Consider the following 23516-nt stretch of genomic DNA (forward strand, 5'->3'; position numbering starts at 1 on the left):
ATGATGCATTTTAGTCACAGGTGTTTTTATTGCTAGAAAAAAAGCGTCTTGGAAAGGAGAGGTGAGTTTATTTGTACAGCACAATTTGTACACGAGGTAATTCAAAGTGTTTTACAGAATAAGACGCAACAAAACGGCCAAAAGAATCGGAAAAACATGCATTCGTGCTGTGAGCGGGGCCGCCTCTCCACAGATCTGACCTGTAACCTAGCTCGGTAGCGTCACCTGCGCGTCTCCATATTATTTATTCAACTTTATGTATCTGATATTTATTAAAAACACAAGCGCAGACACGTGATCCAGAGCTTTTTTTAAAGTAAGAATACTGCAAATACATTGTTTTTGAATTATACTGTAATATTTACTGTCAGAGATATGTTTAATGTCACAGTGTGGGTCCAGAAAAGTGACATCGTTGCACTTTTAAACCAAGAATTTTATCTTTTATTAAAACAAATCAGTGTAAATAGAAGTCCAGAGGGTAAATGGTGAGTGGAAACAGCTGTAACATGGTTCAAAGCTCTGAAGAGTCCAGTTTGCAGATTGATTTAAGGAGCATCATTTCCTCCGTAAACAACAAAATGTCCCGTTTTAAGCTGCTTAGATCTGCACAAACATGTTCGGAAATGTCCCTGTGTGTGTCGGATGCCCTCCCCGCGTCTCCGTGAGGTCTAATTCTGCATAAAAACGTCTAATCCTGTAGTTTATCTGTACAAACATGCTCTGAAATGCGATTCTTCACTTTTCAGTCCATTTGTCACTTCTTCTGGACGTGTTTAAAATGTGAACTTTGAACTCAAACACAAATGGCAAATCTAATCTCCGTCTCAATGTCGGAGAAATCGTAGTTCTAGTTTTCCCACGTGGTCGGCCCATAATCCTTTAGATCAGACGTGTCAAAGTCATTTTCACCGAGGGCCACATCAACAAAATGGGCCAGATGTGACTGTGCGGGAGGATAAATGTCACTAAATGTAACGTAAAATAAATGAAACTACTTTTAAACTTGTTAAATAACCGTTTCTGTATTTATTACTTAATCAAGTTGCAAATATTACGTGTCTGTGTAACTCCGTGGAACTGTGTATTTCCTGACAAACTGACCTTTTTAAACGTGTGTATCTGGTCAGAACCTTCAGCTCTGCTTCAAAAACAGACTTTTTTAGCCTTTTAACCCTCTGATGCATGAATTACGAAAGCCTTGGTCAAAATTTTGTTTTATTTTTTTTCTGAAGTGTTTTTCTTCTTCTCAGGACATGAAAAAACATTGAACTGCCTGTAAATATGAATTAACTTGTGCTCTATTGTAAAAATACAAACACATCTTTCTTTTTATGCTTTAAAAAACATTTCAACATTTTTTGGGGGAAATTTCAACACTGTTTAGATGCAACGTTTAGGCCTGAATAAGAATAAGAATTTACTTGCAGTTACACCGACTGACCACTGAATTGATGTCAATGGAGTGTGGCAGCAGAGAGCACTCCAGAGGCTCCACCACATAAACCAATGCATTAAAGAGAAAGTTGTTTTAGTAGCTGTCCACTGCAGTGACCGCTGTGCACCAGAGGGTTAATTATTGGACAATTTGTTGTTTTTCTTGCAGACGAACTTTTTCACACTTAGCTCCGTGTTTGGTGTCAAAATGTGGACGTAGATTGGACCGACCGCGCCTCAAAACACAAAAAAACATACAGATTTTCACCTTAAAGCACAAACTTATATTCACCTTTAGCACTTTTCTTGAAACTTTCTTCCACGCCCACAATTTTCCTCTTCCTGAACAATTTGGGATGATTCTGAGTGTCACTTGTTGGGAAAATCTCATGAGTTTATTGTGGATGCAAACATTAAAGCAGCACAGACTTATTTTAAAATGACAGTCAAGACTTAATTGACCTTCTCACGGGCCACATAAAATGAGGTGGCGGGCCGTATTTGGTCCCCGGGCCTTGAGTTTGACACATGTGCTTCAGTGAGTGGCAGTAACTCCCCGTGTTGATCCGCAGGTGGCCCGACGCCTCTCCCTGCTGAAGCACCCGCTCTGCTCCTCTCTGAGCGGAGGGCAGGCTGTGGAGGTCCTGGCTCAGACCGGAGACCCGACCAGGTTTAAGTTCACCACTCCTATGGGACAGACTCTGGACTGTAACTTCTCCTTCGCTGGTCTCAGAAACCAGGTGTCTATGGCCGTCAAGAAGCGAGAGGAGGAGGAGGGTGAGGCTTACGGGTCAAAGGTCACGTACGACGCAAAACGGACGCTCGTGAGGTTTAAGTCGTGTTCTAACGCTGTTCCCTCCTCAAAAACACACCTGGAGTTGTGTTTTGTTTCATTCACACGTGTTTGAGTCACACTTTATTATTAGTCTGTAACATCTCCAAAGCTCAAAACGCTCTGTTCCACCTTGTGATGTCATCAAGTGGTAGTTTTCAAGTGAACTCCTCCTACTTTTTACCTTTAGTTCAGTAGAAGATCAGTCAATTCCAGGACTGAAATGATCCAAATGATTCTAGAAATGAAGGTGTGTGGAGTTTAAAAACACAGTGGAGCACTTCCTGTATCACCACACGATGACATCACAAGGTGGAACAGAGTGTTTTCAGTTTGAAAGAAGAAGAACTCAGGCTAAATCTGCAAAACACGGCCCTTTAAAGCCTCCCAGAGAATCGCTGCATTGTGACTTCTTGGCCACGTTGAACATTTCACACAATCAACACATGTTTAACACACAAACCTCACGCTCCAAACGCTCTCCGATGAGTTTTATTTAGTGAAATTAAGCTTTAAAGTGTCAGAAAAATGTCTTCCTTGTGTGTTTTGGATGGACTTTTCCGTTTCAACCTGTTGTTCACGTTGTACTTTGTCATGAAACGTCCAAAACGTCTCTGTGTTAAATATTATTGGACTCTGTAGAATGTTGTGATGTCATCTGAAACCCTCCAACCCGTCTTGCAGGTGTAGAGCGGGGGACCCTGTTGTCTTGTGTGAACGACCTCGCTGCCTCGGCTCAGCACACTGTCGCCGCCCATCTGGCCAAACGGACTCATCGCGCCGTTCTCTTCTGTAAACACAACCGTCTGCTGCCCGACGAGAACCCCACTTTGGTGAAGACATGACACTGTTCATGAAAGAGGGGGTATTTACTGCTGCGGGGTATTAAAGAGGGGGTATTTACTGCTGCGGGGTATTAAAGAGGAGGTATTTACTGCTGCGGGGTATTAAAGAGGAGGTATTTACTGCTGCGGGGTATTAAAGAGGGGGTATTTACTGCTGCGGGGTATTAAAGAGGAGGTATTTACTGCGGCGGGGTATTAAAGAGGGGGTATTTACTGCGGCGGGGTATTAAAGAGGGGGTATTTACTGCTGCGGGGTATTAAAGAGGAGGTATTTACTGCTGCGGGGTATTAAAGAGGGGGTATTTACTGCTGCGGGGTATTAAAGAGGGGGTATTTACTGCTGCGGGGTATTAAAGAGGAGGTATTTACTGCTGCGGGGTATTAAAGAGGAGGTATTTACTGCTGCGGGGTATTAAAGAGGGGGTATTTACTGCTGCGGGGTATTAAAGAGGAGGTATTTACTGCGGCGGGGTATTAAAGAGGGGGTATTTACTGCGGCGGGGTATTAAAGAGGGGGTATTTACTGCTGCGGGGTATTAAAGAGGAGGTATTTACTGCTGCGGGGTATTAAAGAGGGGGTATTTACTGCTGCGGGGTATTAAAGAGGGGGTATTTACTGCTGCGGGGTATTAAAGAGGGGGTATTTACTGCTGCGGGGTATTAAAGAGGGGGTATTTACTGCTGCGGGGTATTAAAGAGGGGGTATTTACTGCTGCGGGGTGTTAAAGAGGGGGTATTTACTTCTGCGGGGTAATAAAGAGGAGGTATTAAAGAGGGGGTATTTACTGCTGTGGGGTATTTCACTTCAGCTTTGCTCTCCGTGCTAAGCCCCTCCCCCTTCAGAGCTCTATCAAACACAATCAGCTGCATCGCACTAATGAAACTACTGCACATCACTTCAGGTTTGTGAAGTCGTAGTGCACAGTTTGTGTCATGTTTTTGTATATTTATGGAGGATTGTCGTGCGGAGCGTGGGTGATGTCGGCTTGTGGGCGGAGCCTCGTACAGGATCTTACAGCTGACTGTGAGGAGGGTTTGAACAGCGCCTGGGAGAGATCTCTAGACGACTCGTTTCTATCCGTGACTAGACTGGAGTCGTGTGAACGCGGCCGTTGTCCTTCTAAACTCTTGAGTCGTATTCGTGTGTATTTTTGTTCTTCCTCAGGTCTTGTCGGGGGGAGTGGCGAGTAACAAGTACATCAGAAAGGCCCTGAGTGTGATCACAGACAGAGAGGGGCTGAGGCTGCTCTGTCCACCCCCGAAACTCTGCACCGACAACGGGGTCATGATCGCCTGGTGAGCTGCGGCCGTCACACTCCGATACCGCACTTTTTTACACGTTTAAAGGAACTGGACGATTGTTTTCATTTCATAAACGTGACCCGTCTCTGTGTCGTAATGCAGGCGTATTGGACCAAGTGATGCAGGGAAAAGGTTTACAGTGTTTATTTACAGTTAGTGAATAACAGTACAGTAAAGAGGGGTGATCTGGCGGCGAGCAGGAGGTGAGGTGCGGGCCAGGATCCAGGGGCGGAATGTGGAGCGCGGCGGAGACGACGACGCGGGCGGCACCGGGGCGGGAAGCAGAGTGCGAGCCGGGGTCCGGGGTCGTGGAGCGCAGGGACGGAGACGAGACTGTACCAGGACTGGGGAGCAGGGTCGGAGCAGAGCCGGGAGCGAGGGAGCTGGGACGGACCAGAGAGCAGGATCTGAAGGGTAGCACAAAAAATCCAAATGAGCAGGGTAAAGAGAGAAAACATACAAAAAGGCAAGGACAAGCTAGATATTCACGTAGACGATCTGGCCCCGAGTGTCTGGTCCTGGCTCCTCTTATCCCGCAGCAGCTCCGGCTCAGGCAGGTGAGGGAGGGAAAGGAGCAGAACAGGAGGTAAAACATGGAACAGGAATCACACGGATCGTGACATTCTATGTTCAAATCAAACACAACTTTTACTCAGAACAGTTAAAACGCTGATTTATTCTTAATCACAAAAACTCTGGACATGACGGACAAGTTATTTTTGTTATAATTTGGTGGTTTGGTTCAATTATCCAATCAGAGAGCAGAGGGAGCGTCACATGACTCTCTCTGATCTGATTGGTCTCTGCCTCTTTCACATGAGGCCTGTCCATAAACTGAGACAGAGACACTGTGTCTCTGCAGGACACGGCTCTGGACACAGAGGTGGAGGGTAGAACCTTTTTTAAACAGTGTAGGCCACAAACAGTTTGTTGTAAATATTTAGTTGTTTATTTCTATATTTTCATCCAGGAATGGTGTGGAGAGATTCAGAGAGAAGAAGGGAATCCTGTCTCCAGATGTGGACGTCCTCTATGAACCAAAGTACTCCTCCTTTTTATTGATCTGATTTAAATTGAAATGAACAGATAAGTAGAGTTTTGAATTCCTGGCCAGTCTTTGTTAAATCTAAAGACACAGGATGATGGGAGGGCATCTGACACACACGGTTTGTCTCTCAGGGCCCCTCTGGGTGTGGACGTCACGGCTCAGGTGAGAGCGGCAGCCATTAAAGTTCCACCTGTGAAGATGAAGATCACATGACCTGAGTCTGTTTAAAGTCTTTGGACTGGAGTCTCTTCACAATAAACATGTTGGTTTTGTAAAAAGTTGTGTGTGGAGTTCTGTGGGTCGTGCTCAGGTACTTTTACTGTCATTCTGTGTACTTTTCAGAGTACTCTACTACCAGCATACTTCTACTCTTAAAGTACTGAAGTAACTGTACTCTTACTCAACATTCAGTATTTTATTGTTATTGTCACAGAACTGAGCCTCAACTTTGAACCTTTAGCTCCACTTTTTCACTCTTTCTCTTTTACTCTTCCTCTCTCCCTCTTCCTCTCTTTTTCTCTTCCTCTTTTCACTCTTTCTCTCTACCTCTTTCTCTCTTTTTCTCTTCCTCTTTTCACTCTTTCTCTCTACCTCTTTCTCTCTTCCTCTCTCCCTCCCTCTTCCTCTCTTTCTCTCTCTCTTCCTCTCTCCCTCTCTTTCTCTCTCTCTTCCTCTCTCCCTCTTCCTCTCTTTCTCTCTTCTTCTTTTTCTCTCTCCCTCTCTTTCTCTCTTCCTCTCTTTCTGTCTTCCTCTCTCTTCCTCTCTTCTCTTCCTCTTTTTCTCTTCTGCTCTTCCCCTCTTTCTCTCTTTTCTCTCTTATCTCTCGTTTTCTCTTCCTCTCTTTCTCTCATATCTCTCTTCCCCTCTTCCTCATTGTCTCTTTTCCTCTCTCTCTTCCTCTCTGTCTTTCTCTCTCCCTTTCTCTTTCGCTCTCTCTCTATTCTTTCTCTTTCTTTCTCTCTCACTCTCTCTGTGTCCCTGTCTCTCTTTTCCTCTTTTTCTCTCTCTTCTTCTCTCTCTCTTTCTCTCAGACCTTCATTTAATCACGGCTGATGAATTTACAACAACAACAACAACACAACAACAACAACACAACACACCCACAGTCCGCACAGATCAGTGGGCGACTGTGGGACATTTAAAGTGGAACTGTCTCAAACACAGACAGTTTGTCCTCGGTGCTGCTCCTGAGACTGGCACATTTTTTCACTTGTTTTAAAGTCTGAATATCTCTTTGACTGGTTCAAAGTTGGACACTGCCCTCTACTGGTGAATGTGGTCAGGTGAGGGATTTGGGAACAGCACAAAGTCAAACAACTTTAAACAAAAATAGTTTATTGAATGTTTGAGTAAAATGCAGTGAGAGATTTTGAACACACACAAATCCACAGGAACACGAGCTGCTCTCACTGTAAGAGCCTTTATCGTTTCTCATTTTAGATTCAAACACAAACAAAATGATCATCTCAAAACTCACTTTTTGTCTTTTGTCTAGACCGAGACTAAACCAGGACTAAACCAATAAAGAAAGAGCCTGATGAAGGTGGTGTTTGTTGATAAGTTTATAAAGCCTGCCTCCTCACACCAAAGCACTGTGGCACTACACTGATCCTTTACACTTTGTTCCTCTTTGATTCTCTTTTGTATAGTTTGACTTGTGCCCAATGACCCTGTGTGTGTGACTGTAAACTGCTCACACAGTCTCTTTTGAACTCTGATAAAACATGTGTGTGTGCCTTTAAGAGGCGTGGCTTCCTGCTTCCTCCACACAGAGCTGTGGGTGCAGCTCTCACTCTTAAGTTTCACTTCTGTCCAAGTCAAACTGTTTCTGATCCAGGAGAGATGGCGCAGAAAGCACTCGACCAAGAAGCCTTTTCCTGCTCCGTGTGTTTGGATCTACTGAAGGATCCTGTGACTATTCCCTGTGGACACAGCTACTGCAGGAACTGTGTCCAACAGCACTGGGACCAAGAGGACGAGAAGCAGCTCTACAGCTGTCCTGAATGTCGCCTCAGCTTCAGCCCCAGGCCTGCCCTGGGTAAAAACATCATGTTAGCAGCTGTAGTAGAGCAGATGAAGAAGACAGCGCCCCCTGCTGCCCTCTGCTATGCCGGACCTGAGGATGTGTCCTGTGATGTGTGCACTGGGAGGAAGCTGAGAGCTGTCCAGTCCTGTCTGCAGTGTGTGGCCTCTTACTGTGAGCGCCACCTACAGCTTCATGACGAAGTTACAGCATTTAAGAAACACCAGCTGGTGGCGCCGTCTCACAGGCTCCAGGAAAACATCTGCTCTCAACACCACAGAGCAATGGAGATGTTCTGCGTCACAGATCAGCAGCTCCTCTGCTCCCTGTGTGTGGACCAACATAAGGGTCATGACATAGTGACCTCTGCCTCAGAGAGGGCTCAGAGGCAGGCAGAGCTGCCGGCCAGGAGGGCCCTGCTGCTCCAGAGCCTCCAGCACAAAGAGACAGACCTGAAGAGGCTCCAACAGGAGGCCCAGGACATCAGGAGCTCTGCCCAGACAGCAGTGCAGCGCAGCAACGACAGCTTCAGAGACATGGCCCTTCTCCTGGACAAAAGACGCTCTGAAGTGGAGCAGCAGATCCGCTCCCAGGAGGACACCCAACTGAGCCGAGTCCAAGAGCTCCAGGACCAACTGCAGCAGGACGTGAGGGGGCTGAAGAGGAGCCTCTCTGAGCTGGACACACTGGACCTCACCCAGGATCATAACCAGTTTATACAGCGCTACGCTTCACTGTCCCCACACACACAGAGCACAGAGCCAGCCACCATTCACACAGGGGACCGGGGATACTTTGAGGACGTGACCAGAGCTGTGTCCAAGCTCAGGGACACACTCCAGCTCACTCTGAGTCCAGTCCAGGTTTTACTGGCACCAGCTGAACTCAGCTCCAGAGAGGACTTCTTATATTATTCTACAGAAATCACTCTGGACACAAACACAGTTTACAAATATCTGTCTCTGTCTGATGGAAACAGAAGAGTAACATTTATGGGAGAGCAGAGTTATCCAGATCATCCAGACAGATTCAGTGACTATGGTCAAGTCCTGAGCAGAGAGAGTCTGACGGGCCGCTGTTACTGGGAGGTGGAGTGGAGCGGGAGGTGGGTTTGTGTAGCAGTTTCATACAGAGAGATTCAGAGGAAAGGAAACTCTGATGAATGTGGATTTGGAAACAATGATAAATCCTGCGCCTTATTCTGTCACAAAACCCGTCCTTCATTTTGGTTTAACAAAGTCCAGTCCCAGGTCTCAGGTCCGGTCGGGTCCAGAATCGGGGTTTACCTGGACCACAGTGCAGGGGTTTTGGCGTTTTACAGCGTCTCTGAAAGTACCATGAGCCTCCTCCACAGAGTCCAGACCAGGTTCACTCGGCCTCTCTACACTGGGGTCTTGACTGGAGCCACTGCACATTTCCCTAAACTGAAATAGCAGCTTTGTTCTCCACAGTTTGATCAAATTTGTTCCTTTTATATTTGACTAATTTGACTATTGACTATTTTTGTGTTGAAATGTGAGTTATTTTGTCAAACTTTTCTAAACTTGATCAAATATGACATGGGGAGAGTTCAAATCATGACAAAATCCTGATCTAATAAAACAGGCCATTTTCCACAATATTGAGTTGATTAGTGTCATTCTAGTGTTTTTATCATGACATAACTGTACTGTTTGTGTAGTGTGTGTTTTTGTATGTCTCAGGGACTGCAGATGGAACACAGCATCTCTTCACTGTTTCCTTTGAATTCTGCAGACTAATAGTGTTCATACTGTTACTGCAAAACTAAACTCAGACTCTACATATTTGACATCTACATTTACATCTGTTTTGAACTTTGAACTTGATTTACACTTTCAATTCCAATGTTGTTCCTCATGTAATGTAAGTGTATGTAAGTCTCTGCTGTAAATGTCAAAGTCATTCTGTTATATCATGGGACTTTTCAATCACAAACACATTCACAAATCAATCTGTACAAGAAAATCAATAAAATCAATCAAATAAGAAAACCTTTGTTTGTCCTCAGTGGGGAAATTGCAGTGTTGTAACAGCAAAGGACAGACATGTCAGTGTGTGTGTTTAGTGTGTGTAAAGTTGTGCGTTGTAATGTCAGTGTGTGTGTGTGTGTGTGTGTGTGTGTTTAGTGTGTGTAAAGTTGTGCGTTGTAATGTCAGTGTGTGTGTGTTTGGTCTAAATGTTAAAGTGATTCTCTTCTATGATGTAAACTACAGCAGTGCTCGTGTTTTTCTCTGTGTTTCTGTTGTAGATGGACCTGTGTTTCGTGTTGAGTCACATTTGTAAAAGTTGCTCATTTATCACAGAATGAGTCACACTGGTTATATAAAGGTGAAGGCAAACAGGACCATCTTTACACTGGAGGACTGTTACTTCAATAAAAGTATTACTCAAGTACAAGTAAAAGTATGTTGCTAGAAAAGTAGCGTTTCTTTAAAAAGTTTGTGGAGTAAATATAAGTGAGTACTAACACCTCTGTGTAATGGGTGCTATTGGACTTTCTCACATGTCGTAAAGTGCAGTTTTATTTGGAGCTGTGTGTGAGGTGTGTCGGCTCAAAGTCTGAACCTGCTCTCAGTGAGGCCGATAAGAACTGGGCCAGAACCAGGTCACATCAACAGGAAAAATCAGAATGAGTTAATCATCGGGAGATGCCTGGAAACACGCACGGAGCTCAAACACTCAAGTTATTGGCGTTATCTTCCTGATTTTTACTGTCTTAAAAACATAATAAACTGAATGGTTCTTAGTTACCTTACGCATTTTGAGCATCCCCTTATTTTGACCTCAAGAGCTGCTTATCTAATATATCTGCACTGGGGCCATAGACTGTATAAAGAAGAGGACTAAGTGAGTGTTACGTCACCCACAGCGTTCAGCTACAGTCAAATGAAGCTCATCGAGGCCAGAGCAGTGACAGGGGCCTGTGTTTTTCATATGATTTCTTTACATTTGTGTGTGACTGTTGGCTATTCTCAGTGGCGATCTTGTATGCCTCCCTCCTCCTCGCTGCCCTCTTCTCTGCGTCGCCTCGAGGTGCTCAGAATAAGTCAGACATGAGCATTAATATTCATACAGGAAGTGCTCCACTGTGTTTTTAAACTCCATTCACCTTCATTAGAATCATTTGGATGTGTAAAACATGCACATGGGGGCGCTGTTTTGAGCTGGATAAATGTGTGTTAAATAAGATGAACACTGCTGTTATAAGCCTCTATATTCAAAAGAACATCATCTCTGTTTTCTTTCTGTTTCATAACTTGTGTAACTTGTGTACAATGAACACTGTTAACACTGAACATGTGTCATTCAACCACACGCATGTGCAATACTCAAGTCACTGAACCACACCTATGTGCAATACTCAAGTCACTGAACCACACCTATGTGCAATACTCAAGTCACTGAACCACACCTATGTGCAATACTCAAGTCACTGAACCACACCTATGTGCAATACTCAAGTCACTGAACCACACCTATGTGCAATACTCAAGTCACTTTACGGAGATGTTACATTAGACTCTATTTTTAGTTTATTTTTAAGTCTATTTTTAAATTATTTTAAGCTATTTATCCATTATCTTGTTTTATTGCATGTACCATTTTCCTTCTGTTCTTTAACTGTGCGGTGCAATACTGGAATTTCCCCACTGTGGGACTAATAAAGGCAGATCTTATCTTATCTTGTAAACGTAAATGGCTGAATTACCTGTAGTTGCCACAGTTTGACCAGCAGATGGCAGTGTTGTACAAGACTCCTCCCACAAACCAGTCCCCACCATGAAGTGAGTGAATGCAAATAAAACAGACTGTCATGAACCATTGTCACATTATTTCAAACTGAGTGTATAAGATTTGTAAACTTGTGGTTTCATCTGTTTACACATATTTACTTGTTTATACAGTCTATGGTTTAGAGCATCAAACACTGTTTTAATGTGAAGTGCCAAAGATGCCAGAGCCCATCCCATAACCCCATAAGTATCTCCAGTGTAAACATGAGCACGATAGTGAGTATGACACTCACTGAGCAAGTATAAAATCACTTGAGCTTTATGTAACAATATGAAATCATTTGAACTTTTGTGTTTCTTGCAGCTCCTTCAGATGTGATTTAGTTTGGCTCATTTCTGTGTCACCACATTTTGAGACTTATTTCATGTTTTTTCTCATTCACCAAAATTATAAATCGTGGACACTGAAAGCACAAGCAGGTGACATTTATTTCTCTCTGCTACTCGAACCATAGCTGTTTTTTTTCACAATTTCCGCCTCTTGTTCTCTCTGAAAAGCTTCTCTCCACTCAGAATCCAGTTCTCCTCCAAGTGCCGCATCAAACTCCGTTAGTATCAACTCTCTGCACCTTTTTGCAGTGTTCATTCCTATTGCACCAGGTGGGGATGGATCATGCTCACATTTGTCTATTTTATTGTCATCTCTTATGATCAAAAATCCACATTCAGGCAGTGTCACTCCCATCACTTCAATATCAAGCTCGACATAACCTAAGTACAGTAGTGGCAGTTTGTTAGCAGCAGTCATTTTGAACCATTTTGATGTACAATGCATGTCTTTGTCCTCACCATTGAGATAGTTTGTGAAAAAGCACTCAGTTAAAGTGCTAACATTGCTTCCTGAATCTATGAGGCATTGCAGGGGAACACCACCTATTTGAATGTCAACAGTGGGGCATTTACCAACTGCATTTCTCAAAAAGTGCTCTTTTGTTAGTGTTTGTGGTGAGTCTTCAGATTTACCTCACATTGCCTGGCTCATAGCAAGCGAGGGACCTCGTTTCCCGGCACAGCGGAAGCAGTTGTGTTTGTCTGAGTGTGGGCTCTACGTGCAGGACATTGTCTAGCCATGTGTCCAACTCCTTCACATCTCAGGCAGATTGGCCGTCCGTCCTCAGTGTGTCGGCCTTTTGGCCTATTGGTCATGTTTGGTACACCTGACTTTTTTTGTGTGTTAAGTTCACACAGCATTTGTTAACTCCCCAATAGCCTTAACTTGCTGTTCTATTATTTTGACCACTTCCTGGAGTGTTGAGGCCAAATCATTTTCTGTATTGCTGTTGGGTTTATCACTTACAGAATGTCCATCTCCCACAAGGTTCCGGCTCCTTGTCACATTTGAAGTTCGGTTACGATCCTCAAGGCTCAAGGCTCCATTCAAGCATTAAAATGCATGGGAAAAGGAGTTGGGTATACGATTGAGTGAGGATATATGGGAGGATGCCATTGATAGAATACGATCTACTACTACCTGTGCTCGTCTGTGTCTTATCCAATTCAAAGTTGTACATAGGGTGCACTTTTCTAAATCAAGACTCTCTGAAATGTATCCAGAAACCGAAGACAAATGTGTAAAGTGTAATGGTTCCCCTTGTCACCTTAGTCACATGTTTTTTCTCTGTCCTGATCTTTACTGTTATTGGTCTAGTTACTTTACCACTATGTCTGCTATTCTTGGTGTAAACCTGCAACTTTGTCCTCTTGTTGCCATATTTGGGATCGCTGACTCGTCACTTGCATTGACTTCCACACAGAGGGACATTATAGCGTTTATGTCTCTAATTGCGAGACGCTTATTATTACTACATTGGAAATCTCCTAGAAGCCCTTCTTTCTCTCTATGGCTCAGAGATATGATGCGTTATCTGAAACTTGAAAAAATTAAATACACATTAAGGGGAGGTACAGACAAATTTTTACAGGTGTGGCAATGCTTTATCTCGTATTTCACAAATTTGCAGGTGTTGTCGATATGAATGTGTGCCGGTCCCTAGCTTTTGTGAGGTTTGCACTGTTTGGGAATGGTTGATTGGTGTTGTGCACTTTGTATGTTGGGCTGAGATGTGGTGGGATGGGGATGTTGATTTTAATTTATCATTATTATTATTATTATTGTGTTATTAATTCTTTTTTTTTTTTTGTGGTTTGGCACTTGTGCAGTGTGGGTGTTGTTTCTAGGTTTGTGTGCTTGTGCTGTGTGCAGCTCTACCGCACTGTACTTGTGTGTTTGTTTAAAAAAAAAAAAAAAAAAAAAATGGGGACATCTAAGTTGTATGCTAATGTGATTTGTTTTTTCAGTCCATGTTCCGAATAAAAACATTTGGAAAAAAAAATAAAAAATGCATGTAATAACTGTGGTGTTGTACGCTTCTCTCTAAATGCCTCATGTAGATAAGAAAACAAGACAGTGGGTTCAACAGTGCGTCTATGAGTACATAACTTAATTTCATCTAATGTGCAACCTCTTAAATGTGACAGAATAAAGTCGACTTGGTCCCTTCCCCTTAGACCCCTTAGACTCATAGCCCGCTCAAGCTCTTTAATAAACTCGTCTACAGAGGGAGCGTCTTTCCCTGGGTCACCATTAAAGGGCACAATCTGTTTCTCTCTTGGCACATACACAATAGACCTTGTTTGTACATCACCCAAAGAAGCAACACTTGACATTACAGCATCATGTTTCTGACTCAGTTCATTAAGTTTTGTTTGTAACTCTAATATTTGGTTACCACTCTCTGATAGAGGTGCAACTGAACCACCTCCTGCTGGTTCACCTCCAGCATGGCTAGGTCCAGGCAGTGAAACACCTGCTCTCTGGTATCCTTGAGCCCTCTGGAACTGTTGCAGCGGGTACTCTCACACAGCAGCAGTCTCTTCAGCTGGGCGGAACTCCTCTTCACCACTACTGTTGTCTTAAAAGTCAAAAAGGCTAATAAAAACAAAATAAAAAGCTGCTAAATTTACCAGGATATCCCACTTCTGACACCAAAATTTGTTGCGGTGTATGGCCAGTTGTAAAATGACTAGACCAGACACCAGCAAGTCCAAAAAAATAATGTGGCTCTTTAATTTCCCGACTGTCCCCAGCAGGAGAACAGCATTACATTTTGGTTTGATTTGGCTTTTTTCAAAAACGGTTTCTTTGTAATAATCAACAGTAAATATAAAAAACATGCGACAAAAGACAAAAGACAACAGTAGTGGGCTTATCCTATAACAAAACATGGAATAACACGACTTATTTTACATTGAAATAGCAACGGAACAAAAGAAATGGAAGTACAGTTTAACAGTGAACTTCAACTCACGTTAAAATGGCGGACAGACTGCCCAGAACAACTTAGCACACAGAAGAACCCTGGACAGTGCTATCTCCCCTCTGAGTCAGTCATAAATGTACAAGATTGGTCACAAAATAATAAAACATTCTTAAATATTCTAAACAATTACACTGAATTTATTTGAAATTAACACTCACGCCGTCACACAGCTCCGTCTTTCCGTTACGTGAACCGTTACACTTTTCACAGGATGGAAAATTTGAATCTCAGTCCTTGGTTCTACAAATTTTTACTCCTCACACGCACCGTTTTCTGTCAGGTTCTCATTGAGGCACTTGGCTGTCTGCCTTTGATGACATCACGCGAGCGACTTCAAGTGACTATTGCATGACCCACATAGTACAGTGACATCTAGTGGCTAGGCCGAAAATTGCAACTACTACTTGTGAAGTTAGGTTTTGTTTTATTTGACCCGGCTACATACATGTATTCACTACAGTAGTATCTTGTCAATGTGTACATTTATACTTCCTCGTTTTCATGATACTGACGTCCCAAATCCTACAAGATTCTTAAAGATTTCACATTTGATTCTAATTGACTTTTTGTATGTGAACGTATTCCAAGTCCCCGCAGTAAGTGGTCGAGTACCCCAGGGGGTCCCCGTTCCCCTGGTTGTCATATGTGCTTTAAAGGCGTGTTTCATGTGGACGCTACAGTTCGTCGTGCTCATATATATTGTATTCTTTGGCGCTGATCTGTCCGTCGCGGTTGTGGTCGTTCTTCATAAAAATGTCCTCCATGATTTTCTGGTAAAACGCGTCGTCTCGAGGGTTTCCCACTTTGGTGTAGTCCTGTTTTAGGTACTCTTTCACCTGCAAATAGAGCACAGGCTTAACTCATTAGGAACCGAGCACCAACGTGTGAGGTATTTGGACAATTTTGGAGCTAAATGGCAAAAAACAAGCAGTAAACAATAATGTATAGACAAGTGGGTGGAATCAAAAATAGAGTTCAGTGAGCTTGAATTTTGAGTGAAGAAAAAATAATGAAAGATGACTCTGTAGCGCCACCTCAAAAATCGATTTACATTACAGCAATGGAAGCCCCGCCCAGAAAAAAGTCATCGTAAACAAATGAAACTTAGCATCAAAAATAGGTCACGTCAGGACATGTAAAAAATGACACTATGGCCCCGCCCTAAACCCTACAGGAAGTCGGCCATATTGGATCAAACCCGAGATCGACAAAATCAGTCATAATCTTTTGACATCTCCTCCAACAGTTTTCATCCAAAACACTTCAAACTTTGCCAAAAGACACAAAACCCATGTGCAATAAAAGGATATCAGTTAAATTTGAAATAAAATGTTTGGCGCGGTCATGATAAAGTTTTGGAAAAATTTAAAAACTATCCTATCTTTTACAAACATTGTCGGATTTGAATGGACCCAATGAAGGGCGCGTGCACATTTCTGAGCTGGACGTAAAGACATGCAAATTAGGCCTCTATCTTTTAACGTGGCTCTATAGCGCCCCCTTCAAATTCTATTTTTTAAAATTCATACAAGCTTCATAACAAAGTGACAAAGCCCCATCATTGTAACATTTATCATGTAGGCGTGAAAAACGGAAGAAAAGAAAAAGATTATTATTATTATTCCTTTCCGCCAAGTAAATTGCTTCTGAGTAAAAGAGAAAATGCTAAAAACTCAGTGGCACCCTCATGAAAATTAAACTACATTATGAAATAGGAGGGGGGCGGAGCCTATTTTTTCATTTTGAGCGTGTAAAACTTGGCAGGTACACAGAACATCTCGAGACAAACAAATATATTATGGCCCCGCCCTAAACCACACAGAGCTTCTGCCATCTTGGGTCAAACTTGAGACGTCCAAAATCAAGACCTCGTAATTTAACAAACTCGTTCTAGGGTTTTTATCTGATGGACTCCAAACTGAGGCAGCGTCATCAGGACATATCTGGAATCACAAGTTGTTCAAATTATTTACATAAGTCCCAGGGTGTGGTTATGATGAGCTAAAATTATATAAAAAATATATATGTTTCGATTACAATTCTATGTTTAAAAATGGCTCTCCAGCGCCCCCTGCAAAGTTACAATGGGCCGTAAATATTTATCTCCAACATGACACTGGAAATATTGAATCACACGTCACCGCCTTTATCACTGCTTGCAGTTTTAATTTGGACATTATTTCATTTGACACGTCATTGTACTGCACTAAAAGTGTAATAGTAACTAGACACAGAAAAGTATTGAGGTATTAACCAGTACAACGGCCAACTGGTCTAGACCGAGACTAAACCAGGACTAAACCAATAAAGAAAGAGCCTGATGAAGGTGGTGTTTGTTGATGAGTTTATAAAGCCTGCCTCCTCACACCAAAGCACTGTGGCACTACACTGATCCTTTACACTTTGTTCCTCTTTGATTCTCTTTTGTATAGTTTGACTTGTGCCCAATGACCCTGTGTGTGTGACTGTAAACTGCTCACACAGTCTCTTTTGAACTCTGATAAAACATGTGTGTGTGCCTTTAAGAGGCGTGGCTTCCTGCTTCCTCCACACAGAGCTGTGGGTGCAGCTCTCACTCTTAAGTTTCACTTCTGTCCAAGTCAAACTGTTTCTGATCCAGGAGAGATGGCGCAGAAAGCACTCGACCAAGAAGCCTTTTCCTGCTCCGTGTGTTTGGATCTACTGAAGGATCCTGTGACTATTCCCTGTGGACACAGCTACTGCAGGAACTGTGTCCAACAGCACTGGGACCAAGAGGACGAGAAGCAGCTCTACAGCTGTCCTGAATGTCGCCTCAGCTTCAGCCCCAGGCCTGCCCTGGGTAAAAACATCATGTTAGCAGCTGTAGTAGAGCAGATGAAGAAGACAGCGCCCCCTGCTGCCCTCTGCTATGCCGGACCTGAGGATGTGTCCTGTGATGTGTGCACTGGGAGGAAGCTGAGAGCTGTCCAGTCCTGTCTGCAGTGTGTGGCCTCTTACTGTGAGCGCCACCTACAGCCTCATTATGAAGCTGCAGCTTTTAAGAAACACCAGCTGGTGGCGCCGTCTCACAGGCTCCAGGAAAACATCTGCTCTCAACACGACGAAGTGAAGAAGATGTTCTGCGTCACAGATCAGCAGCTCCTCTGTTACCTCTGCTCTGTGGACCAACATAAGGGTCATGACATAGTGTCCTCTGCCTCAGAGAGGGCTCAGAGGCAGGCAGAGCTGCCGGCCAGGAGGGCCCTGCTGCTCCAGAGCCTCCAGCACAAAGAGACAGACCTGAAGAGGCTCCAACAGGAGGCCCAGGACATCAGGAGCTCTGCCCAGACAGCAGTGCAGCGCAGCAACGACAGCTTCAGAGACATGGCCCTTCTCCTGGAGAAAAGACGCTCTGAAGTGGAGCAGCAGATCCGCTCCCAGGAGGACACCCAACTGAGCCGAGTCCAAGAGCTCCAGGACCAACTGCAGCAGGACGTGAGGGGGCTGAAGAGGAGCCTCTCTGAGCTGGACACACTGGACCTCACCCAGGATCATAACCAGTTTATACAGCGCTACGCTTCACTGTCCCCACACACACAGAGCACAGAGCCAGCCACCATTCACACAGGGGACCGGGGATACTTTGAGGAAGTGACCAGAGCTGTGTCCAAGCTCAGGGACACACTCCAGCTCACTCTGAGTCCAGTCCAGGTTTTACTGCCACCAGCTGAACTCAGCTCCAGAGAGGACTTCTTATATTATTCTACAGAAATCACTCTGGACCCAAACACAATTAACAAATATCTGTCTCTGTCTGATGGAAACAGAAGAGTAACAGGTATGAGTAAAGAGCAGAGTTATCCAGATCATCCAGACAGATTCAGTCACATGTGTCAGGTCCTGAGCAGAGAGAGTCTGACGGGCCGCTGTTACTGGGAGGTGGAGTGGAGCGGGTGGTGTGTTTATATAGCAGTTTCATACAGAGAGATTCAGAGGAAAGAAAACTCTGATGAATGTGGATTTGGATTCAATGATAAATCCTGGGCCTTCGACTGTGACAAAACCAGTCCTTTATTTTTGTTTAACAAAGTCCAGTCCCAGGTCTCAGGTCCGGTCGGGTCCAGAATCGGGGTTTACCTGGACCACAGTGCAGGGGTTTTGGCGTTTTACAGCGTCTCTGAAAGTACCATGAGCCTCCTCCACAGAGTCCAGACCAGGTTCACTCGGCCTCTCTACACTGGGGTCAGGTTGTACTTTAATGAGATTGGAGCCACTGCACATTTCCCTAAACTGAAATAGCAGCTTTGTTCTCCACAGTTTGATCAAATTTGTGCCTTTTATATTTGACTAATTTGACTATTGACTATTTTTGTGTTGAAATGTGAGTTATTTTGTCAAACTTTTCTAAACTTGATCAAATATGACATGGGGAGAGTTCAAATCATGACAAAATCCTGATCTAATAAAACAGGCCATTTTCCACAATATTGAGTTGATTAGTGTCATTCTAGTGTTTTTATCATGACATAACTGTACTGTTTGTGTAGTGTGTGTTTTTGTATGTCTCAGGGACTGCAGATGGAACACAGCATCTCTTCACTGTTTCCTTTGAATTCTGCAGACTAATAGTGTTCATACTGTTACTGCAAAACTAAACTCAGACTCTACATATTTGACATCTACATTTACATCTGTTTTGAACTTTGAACTTGATTTACACTTTCAATTCCAATGTTGTTCCTCATGTAATGTAAGTGTATGTAAGTCTCTGCTGTAAATGTCAAAGTCATTCTGTTATATCATGGGACTTTTCAATCACAAACACATTCACAAATCAATCTGTACAAGAAAATCAATAAAATCAATCAAATAAGAAAACCTTTGTTTGTCCTCAGTGGGGAAATTGCAGTGTTGTAACAGCAAAGGACAGACAAAAAGTCCAAACTGTTCCAGATAAATAAGGATTTAAATAGGCCAGTTAGATACACAAGTGGAACTAAAATACATGTGAAAAATATCACAATATACTTTGAACATCATAAATACTTGTACAGTAAACTCCATTATGTACAATAAGTATCTATGGGCAGCAGAGGTGGGTAGTACTCAGTTACATTTACTCAAGTACATTTACTGGACTCACTTTGGAATAAAACTGGACTTTTCTGACACTTTTAAGGCCCCGTACTTTTACTTCTACTTGAGTAATATATGGTACAGAGTAACAGTACTCTTACTCGAGTAAAAGTTGTGTTTCCTCTTCTCTCTGTGAGTCTAAAGTGACTGGAGTTTTATGTAAAAATATGAAATGATCTGAACTTTTGTGTTTCTTGCAGCTGCTTCAGATTTGATTTAGTTTGATTCATTTTTGTGTCTCTGTGAAATACCAGATTTTTTACATTATTTCATGTTTTTTTCCTGCAAATGAAATGACTTTAAATTATAAATCAGATGTTACGTCCAGACAGTTCATGTTCACTGTAGTTTTCACAGATACTTTTTCTAACAGCTTTGTACTTGAGTAATAGTATTTTGAAGTAAAGGTACTCTTACTCAGCTGTAACACTCCAGCACTTGTTCTGAAAAGTGTTGAGTGATGCTTTTAAAATGGCAGTTACCTCGTCTTTGGTGAGTTTTCGGTCTTTATTTTGGTCCATGTTGCTGAAGGCCTCCACGCTGCGAGGGCCCCGGGACACGGCCAACGCTTCAACCTCGAAGATCACTGTGGCGTTTGGAGGCACCGGGGCTAAACACACACACGCAAAAAACACTGACGGATTCAAACTGTGGAGCTCATGTCGTCAACATTCACTGGAGGTGTGACGCTAACTGTAGGCACTTCTGCGTCTGAGGCTCTGTTACACAAGTCAGACTTTAATCTGAGCTTTTTTTAACACAATGTGACCAGAAAGAAGAGACTTAGGAGGAAATGCAACAGGAGAACTGATTTGTGCTGTTAAACACGTCTCTCAAACAGAATAATACAGTCTAGAGGAAGCTAGCATTAGCATTAGCATTAGCATTAACATTAACATTAACATTAACCAACAGTTTTTCAGTGAGTCTCACCTTTTGTGTAAAATCAAACAGGATCATGAAGTGGTGAGAGGAGGAGTCAGGTGAGAGGAGGAGTCAGGTGAGGAGTCAGGTGAGAGGAGGAGTCAGGGGAGAGGAGGAGTCAGGAGAGAGGAGGAGTCAGGTGAGAGGAGGAGTCAGGTGAGAGGAGGAGTCAGGAGAGAGGAGTTAGAGTCAGGGGAGGAGTCAAGTGAGGGGAGGAGTCAGGTGAGGAGTCAGATGAGAGGAGTCAAGTGAGGGGAGGAGTCAGGTGAGAGGAGGAGTCAGGTGAGGGGAGGAGTCAGGTGAGAGGAGGAGTCAGGTGAGGGGAGGAGTCAGGTGAGAGGAGGAGTCAGGTGAGAGGAGGAGTCAGGTGAGGGGAGGAGTCAGGTGAGGGGAGGAGTCAGGTGAGAGGAGGAGTCAGGTGAGGAGTCAGATGAGAGGAGTCAAGTGAGGGGAGGAGTCAGGTGAGAGGAGGAGTCAGGTGAGAGGAGGAGTCAGGTGAGGGGAGGAGTCAGGTGAGGGGAGGAGTCAGGTGAGGGGAGGAGTCAGGTGAGGGGAGGAGTCAGGTGAGAGGAGGAGTCAGGTGAGGGGAGGAGCCAGGAGGTGAGGGGAGGAGTCAGGTGAGGGGAGGAGTCAGGTGAGAGGAGGAGCCAGGAGGTGAGGGGAGGAGCCAGGAGGTGAGGGGAGGAGTCAGGTGAGGGGAGGAGTCAGGTGAGGGGAGGAGCCAGGAGGTGAGGGGAGGAGTCAGGTGAGGGGAGAAGCCAGGAGGTGAGGGGAGGAGCCAGGAGGTGAGGGGAGGAGTCAGGTGAGGGGAGGAGTCAGGTGAGAGGAGGAGTCCGGTGAGGGGAGGAGCCAGGAGGTGAGGGGAGGAGTCAGGTGAGGGGAGGAGTCAGGTGAGGGGGAACAGGTTTCACATCTACTAGAAAAAAAAGTCAAATAAAGTTGCGGATGCCTTAAACTTTACCTTTTCCCTGGGTTCCAAACGCGAGCTCTGGGGGGACGGTGATTTTGCGCTTCTCTCCCGCGCACATGTCCAACATTCCGGCATCCAAACCTCGGATCACCTGACCCACTCCCACCACCATCCACTGAGGGTGTCCGGCTTTGTCCGAACGGCTGGAAAACAACGAGGAGGAAAACCGTGTGACTTTTGTGTCCATGAAGGCACAGAGGTGGTACGGGAGCCAAAAATGTACTCAAGTAAGAGTAACGTTACTTCAAAATAATATCACTCAAGCAGAAGTACAACGTAGTGCTCCAAGAAATGAGTCAGTAAGAGTAAAAAAGTATTTGGGAAAAGTAACATCTGATTTATAATTTGAAGTTAAGGTAATTTGAACAACAAAACATAAAATAATCTGGTGTTTTCGAAGAGACAGACACAAAAATGAAAAGGTTCGAATCATTTCATTTCGTTCCATAAAACTCCAGTCACTTTAGACCAGGGCCGTCCAAACTTTTTTCATTGATACTTTCCTAAGACTTGGAAGATCATTTTTAGGCCTGTGTCACAATGTTATTCTGGTTATAGAAGCAGAATCTGTTCAATTTGTCGTAAAAAAAAATACTTCCTGATCAATTGGGCCAGTTTAGGAGGAGGCATGAGGACCAACAGAAATTGGTCTGAGGGCCGCGTCTGGCCCCTGGGCCGTAGTTTGGACAGCCCCGCTTTGGACTGGCTCACAGAGAGAAGAGGAAACACAACTTTTACTTGAGTAAGAGTACTGTTACTTCAATACAAATACAAGTACGCTACTAGAAAACTACTCTGAAAAGTACAATTTGTTTTCAAAGTGACTCAAGTAAATGTGAGCACTGCCTCCTCTGTGAAGGCTTCATATATAAGACCTGCGCACTCTTTGGCATTCGAACTGACACAAAAACGTGCCAAAGATGCGTAAAAAGCGGCGCATGTGCAGAACTGGACTCGTTTTTACCTGCAGTAGAACTGAGTCCCGTCCTGCAGAAAGCCGTCGTAGTGCACGTTCATCAGGTCTCCTTTCTTACTCCTCTGCGCGCACTCCAGCGGTCGAAACACGACGTCTATTTTCACCTCGGCTTCATCCGCACTGGCGCAAAAAGTCCGCAGAGTGAGCAGCGGCAGGAGCGCAAACAGCCACAGTGATTTGCGCATCGTGTTATGGCGCTGTGAGGAGTGAGGAGTGTGCTTTCGTGGCAGCTTCTCCCGTCTCCATGGAAACAAACCCACGGGGAAAGTTTTGGGAGAAATTTGAGAAGTGTTTTTCCCCGGGTTTTGTCTGGAAGGCGCGCGCCGAGACAAGAGTTTGGGCAAAATGGAGAGTTTTGGGTTTTTTTTTATCCCAAAAGAAGACAACATCTGAATTATGACATGGGGCAGCCATGAAAAAGAGAGTCTGGGTGATTTTATTGGGTTAAATAAAGAAAGAAAGCTTAGACGTACACGAGAAACTACATCATTATACTGAAGTAAAAATACAGATATACTTCAGTACAGTGGCAGCGCTTCTCATTTAGGTTGTCAGTCAAATAGACTCCTCTGCTAAAAAATTAACAACACTTTAGAATTTTGTAAGTCCACCGTCGCTATGTTCATATAAACTGGCTCTGAGCACCACAGCGCCCTCTACCTCACTGTGAGCGTCACTACTTCCTGTCGACTTTTATCTCCGCGAGGGTTTTGTAGAGTCACGATAATTAAACATTAATAAATGTTTAAAGGTCAAGACGGTGGACGGGGGAGCTGCAGGTGGGTCAGAGGTCAGAGGTCAGGGGTTTAGGGTCGGACGGTGGACAGGGAGCTGCAGGTGGGTCAGAGGTCAGAGGTCAGGGGTTTAGGGTCAGACGGTGGACAGGGAGCTGCAGGTGGGTCAGAGGTCAGAGGTCAGGGGTTTAGG

The 23516-nt window shown here is 44.1% G+C and overlaps 4 protein-coding genes across 4 annotated transcripts in view; 3 read left to right on the forward strand and 1 right to left on the reverse strand.

Annotated features, from left to right (window-relative positions):
- Positions 1 to 23516, forward strand: part of osgepl1 (O-sialoglycoprotein endopeptidase-like 1) — a 56847-nt gene that overhangs the window by 5164 nt on the left and 28167 nt on the right. The window contains exons 4-8 of the mRNA XM_033986939.2: positions 2010 to 2214; positions 2954 to 3102; positions 4280 to 4410; positions 5387 to 5458; positions 5596 to 5679. Coding sequence (XP_033842830.2) covers positions 2010 to 2214; positions 2954 to 3102; positions 4280 to 4410; positions 5387 to 5458; positions 5596 to 5677 — 639 coding nt within the window. The 3' untranslated portion in view covers positions 5678 to 5679. The remainder of the gene's footprint in view (positions 1 to 2009; positions 2215 to 2953; positions 3103 to 4279; positions 4411 to 5386; positions 5459 to 5595; positions 5680 to 23516) is intronic.
- LOC117388825 (E3 ubiquitin/ISG15 ligase TRIM25-like) lies at positions 7215 to 9481 on the forward strand. Its single transcript, XM_033986368.2, has one exon. The coding sequence runs from the start codon at positions 7307 to 7309 to the stop codon at positions 8918 to 8920; it is 1614 nt and encodes a 537-aa protein (XP_033842259.1). The 5' UTR covers positions 7215 to 7306; the 3' UTR covers positions 8921 to 9481.
- fkbp7 (FKBP prolyl isomerase 7) lies at positions 14780 to 22827 on the reverse strand. Its single transcript, XM_033986370.2, has 4 exons — positions 22578 to 22827; positions 21605 to 21756; positions 20202 to 20329; positions 14780 to 15458 (listed from the first exon to the last, which is right to left on the reverse strand). Exons 1-4 carry the CDS (start codon positions 22772 to 22774, stop codon positions 15297 to 15299), a joined length of 639 nt encoding a protein of 212 aa, XP_033842261.1. The 5' UTR covers positions 22775 to 22827; the 3' UTR covers positions 14780 to 15296.
- LOC117388824 (tripartite motif-containing protein 16-like) lies at positions 17156 to 19465 on the forward strand. Its single transcript, XM_033986367.2, has one exon. It carries the CDS (start codon positions 17248 to 17250, stop codon positions 18880 to 18882), a length of 1635 nt encoding a protein of 544 aa, XP_033842258.1. The 5' UTR covers positions 17156 to 17247; the 3' UTR covers positions 18883 to 19465.

This window comes from Periophthalmus magnuspinnatus, chromosome 21 (assembly GCF_009829125.3).
Source record: "Periophthalmus magnuspinnatus isolate fPerMag1 chromosome 21, fPerMag1.2.pri, whole genome shotgun sequence".
In the NCBI taxonomy this organism is placed as follows: domain Eukaryota; kingdom Metazoa; phylum Chordata; class Actinopteri; order Gobiiformes; family Gobiidae; genus Periophthalmus; species Periophthalmus magnuspinnatus.

Excerpts from the sequence above, each read along its gene's own strand:
- LOC117388824 (XM_033986367.2), top strand. The coding sequence starts at position 17,248 with ATGGCGCAGAAAGCACTCGACCAAGAAGCCTTTTCCTGCTCCGTGTGT.
- fkbp7 (XM_033986370.2), bottom strand. The coding sequence starts at position 22,774 with ATGCGCAAATCACTGTGGCTGTTTGCGCTCCTGCCGCTGCTCACTCTG. Across the intron at positions 20,330-21,604 it reads GTTTGGAACCCAGGGAAAAG|CCCCGGTGCCTCCAAACGCC; the intron begins GTAAAGTTTAAG and ends GTGTGTGTTTAG. Across the intron at positions 15,459-20,201 it reads GAAAACTCACCAAAGACGAG|GTGAAAGAGTACCTAAAACA; the intron begins GTAACTGCCATT and ends CTCTATTTGCAG.
- LOC117388825 (XM_033986368.2), top strand. The coding sequence starts at position 7,307 with ATGGCGCAGAAAGCACTCGACCAAGAAGCCTTTTCCTGCTCCGTGTGT.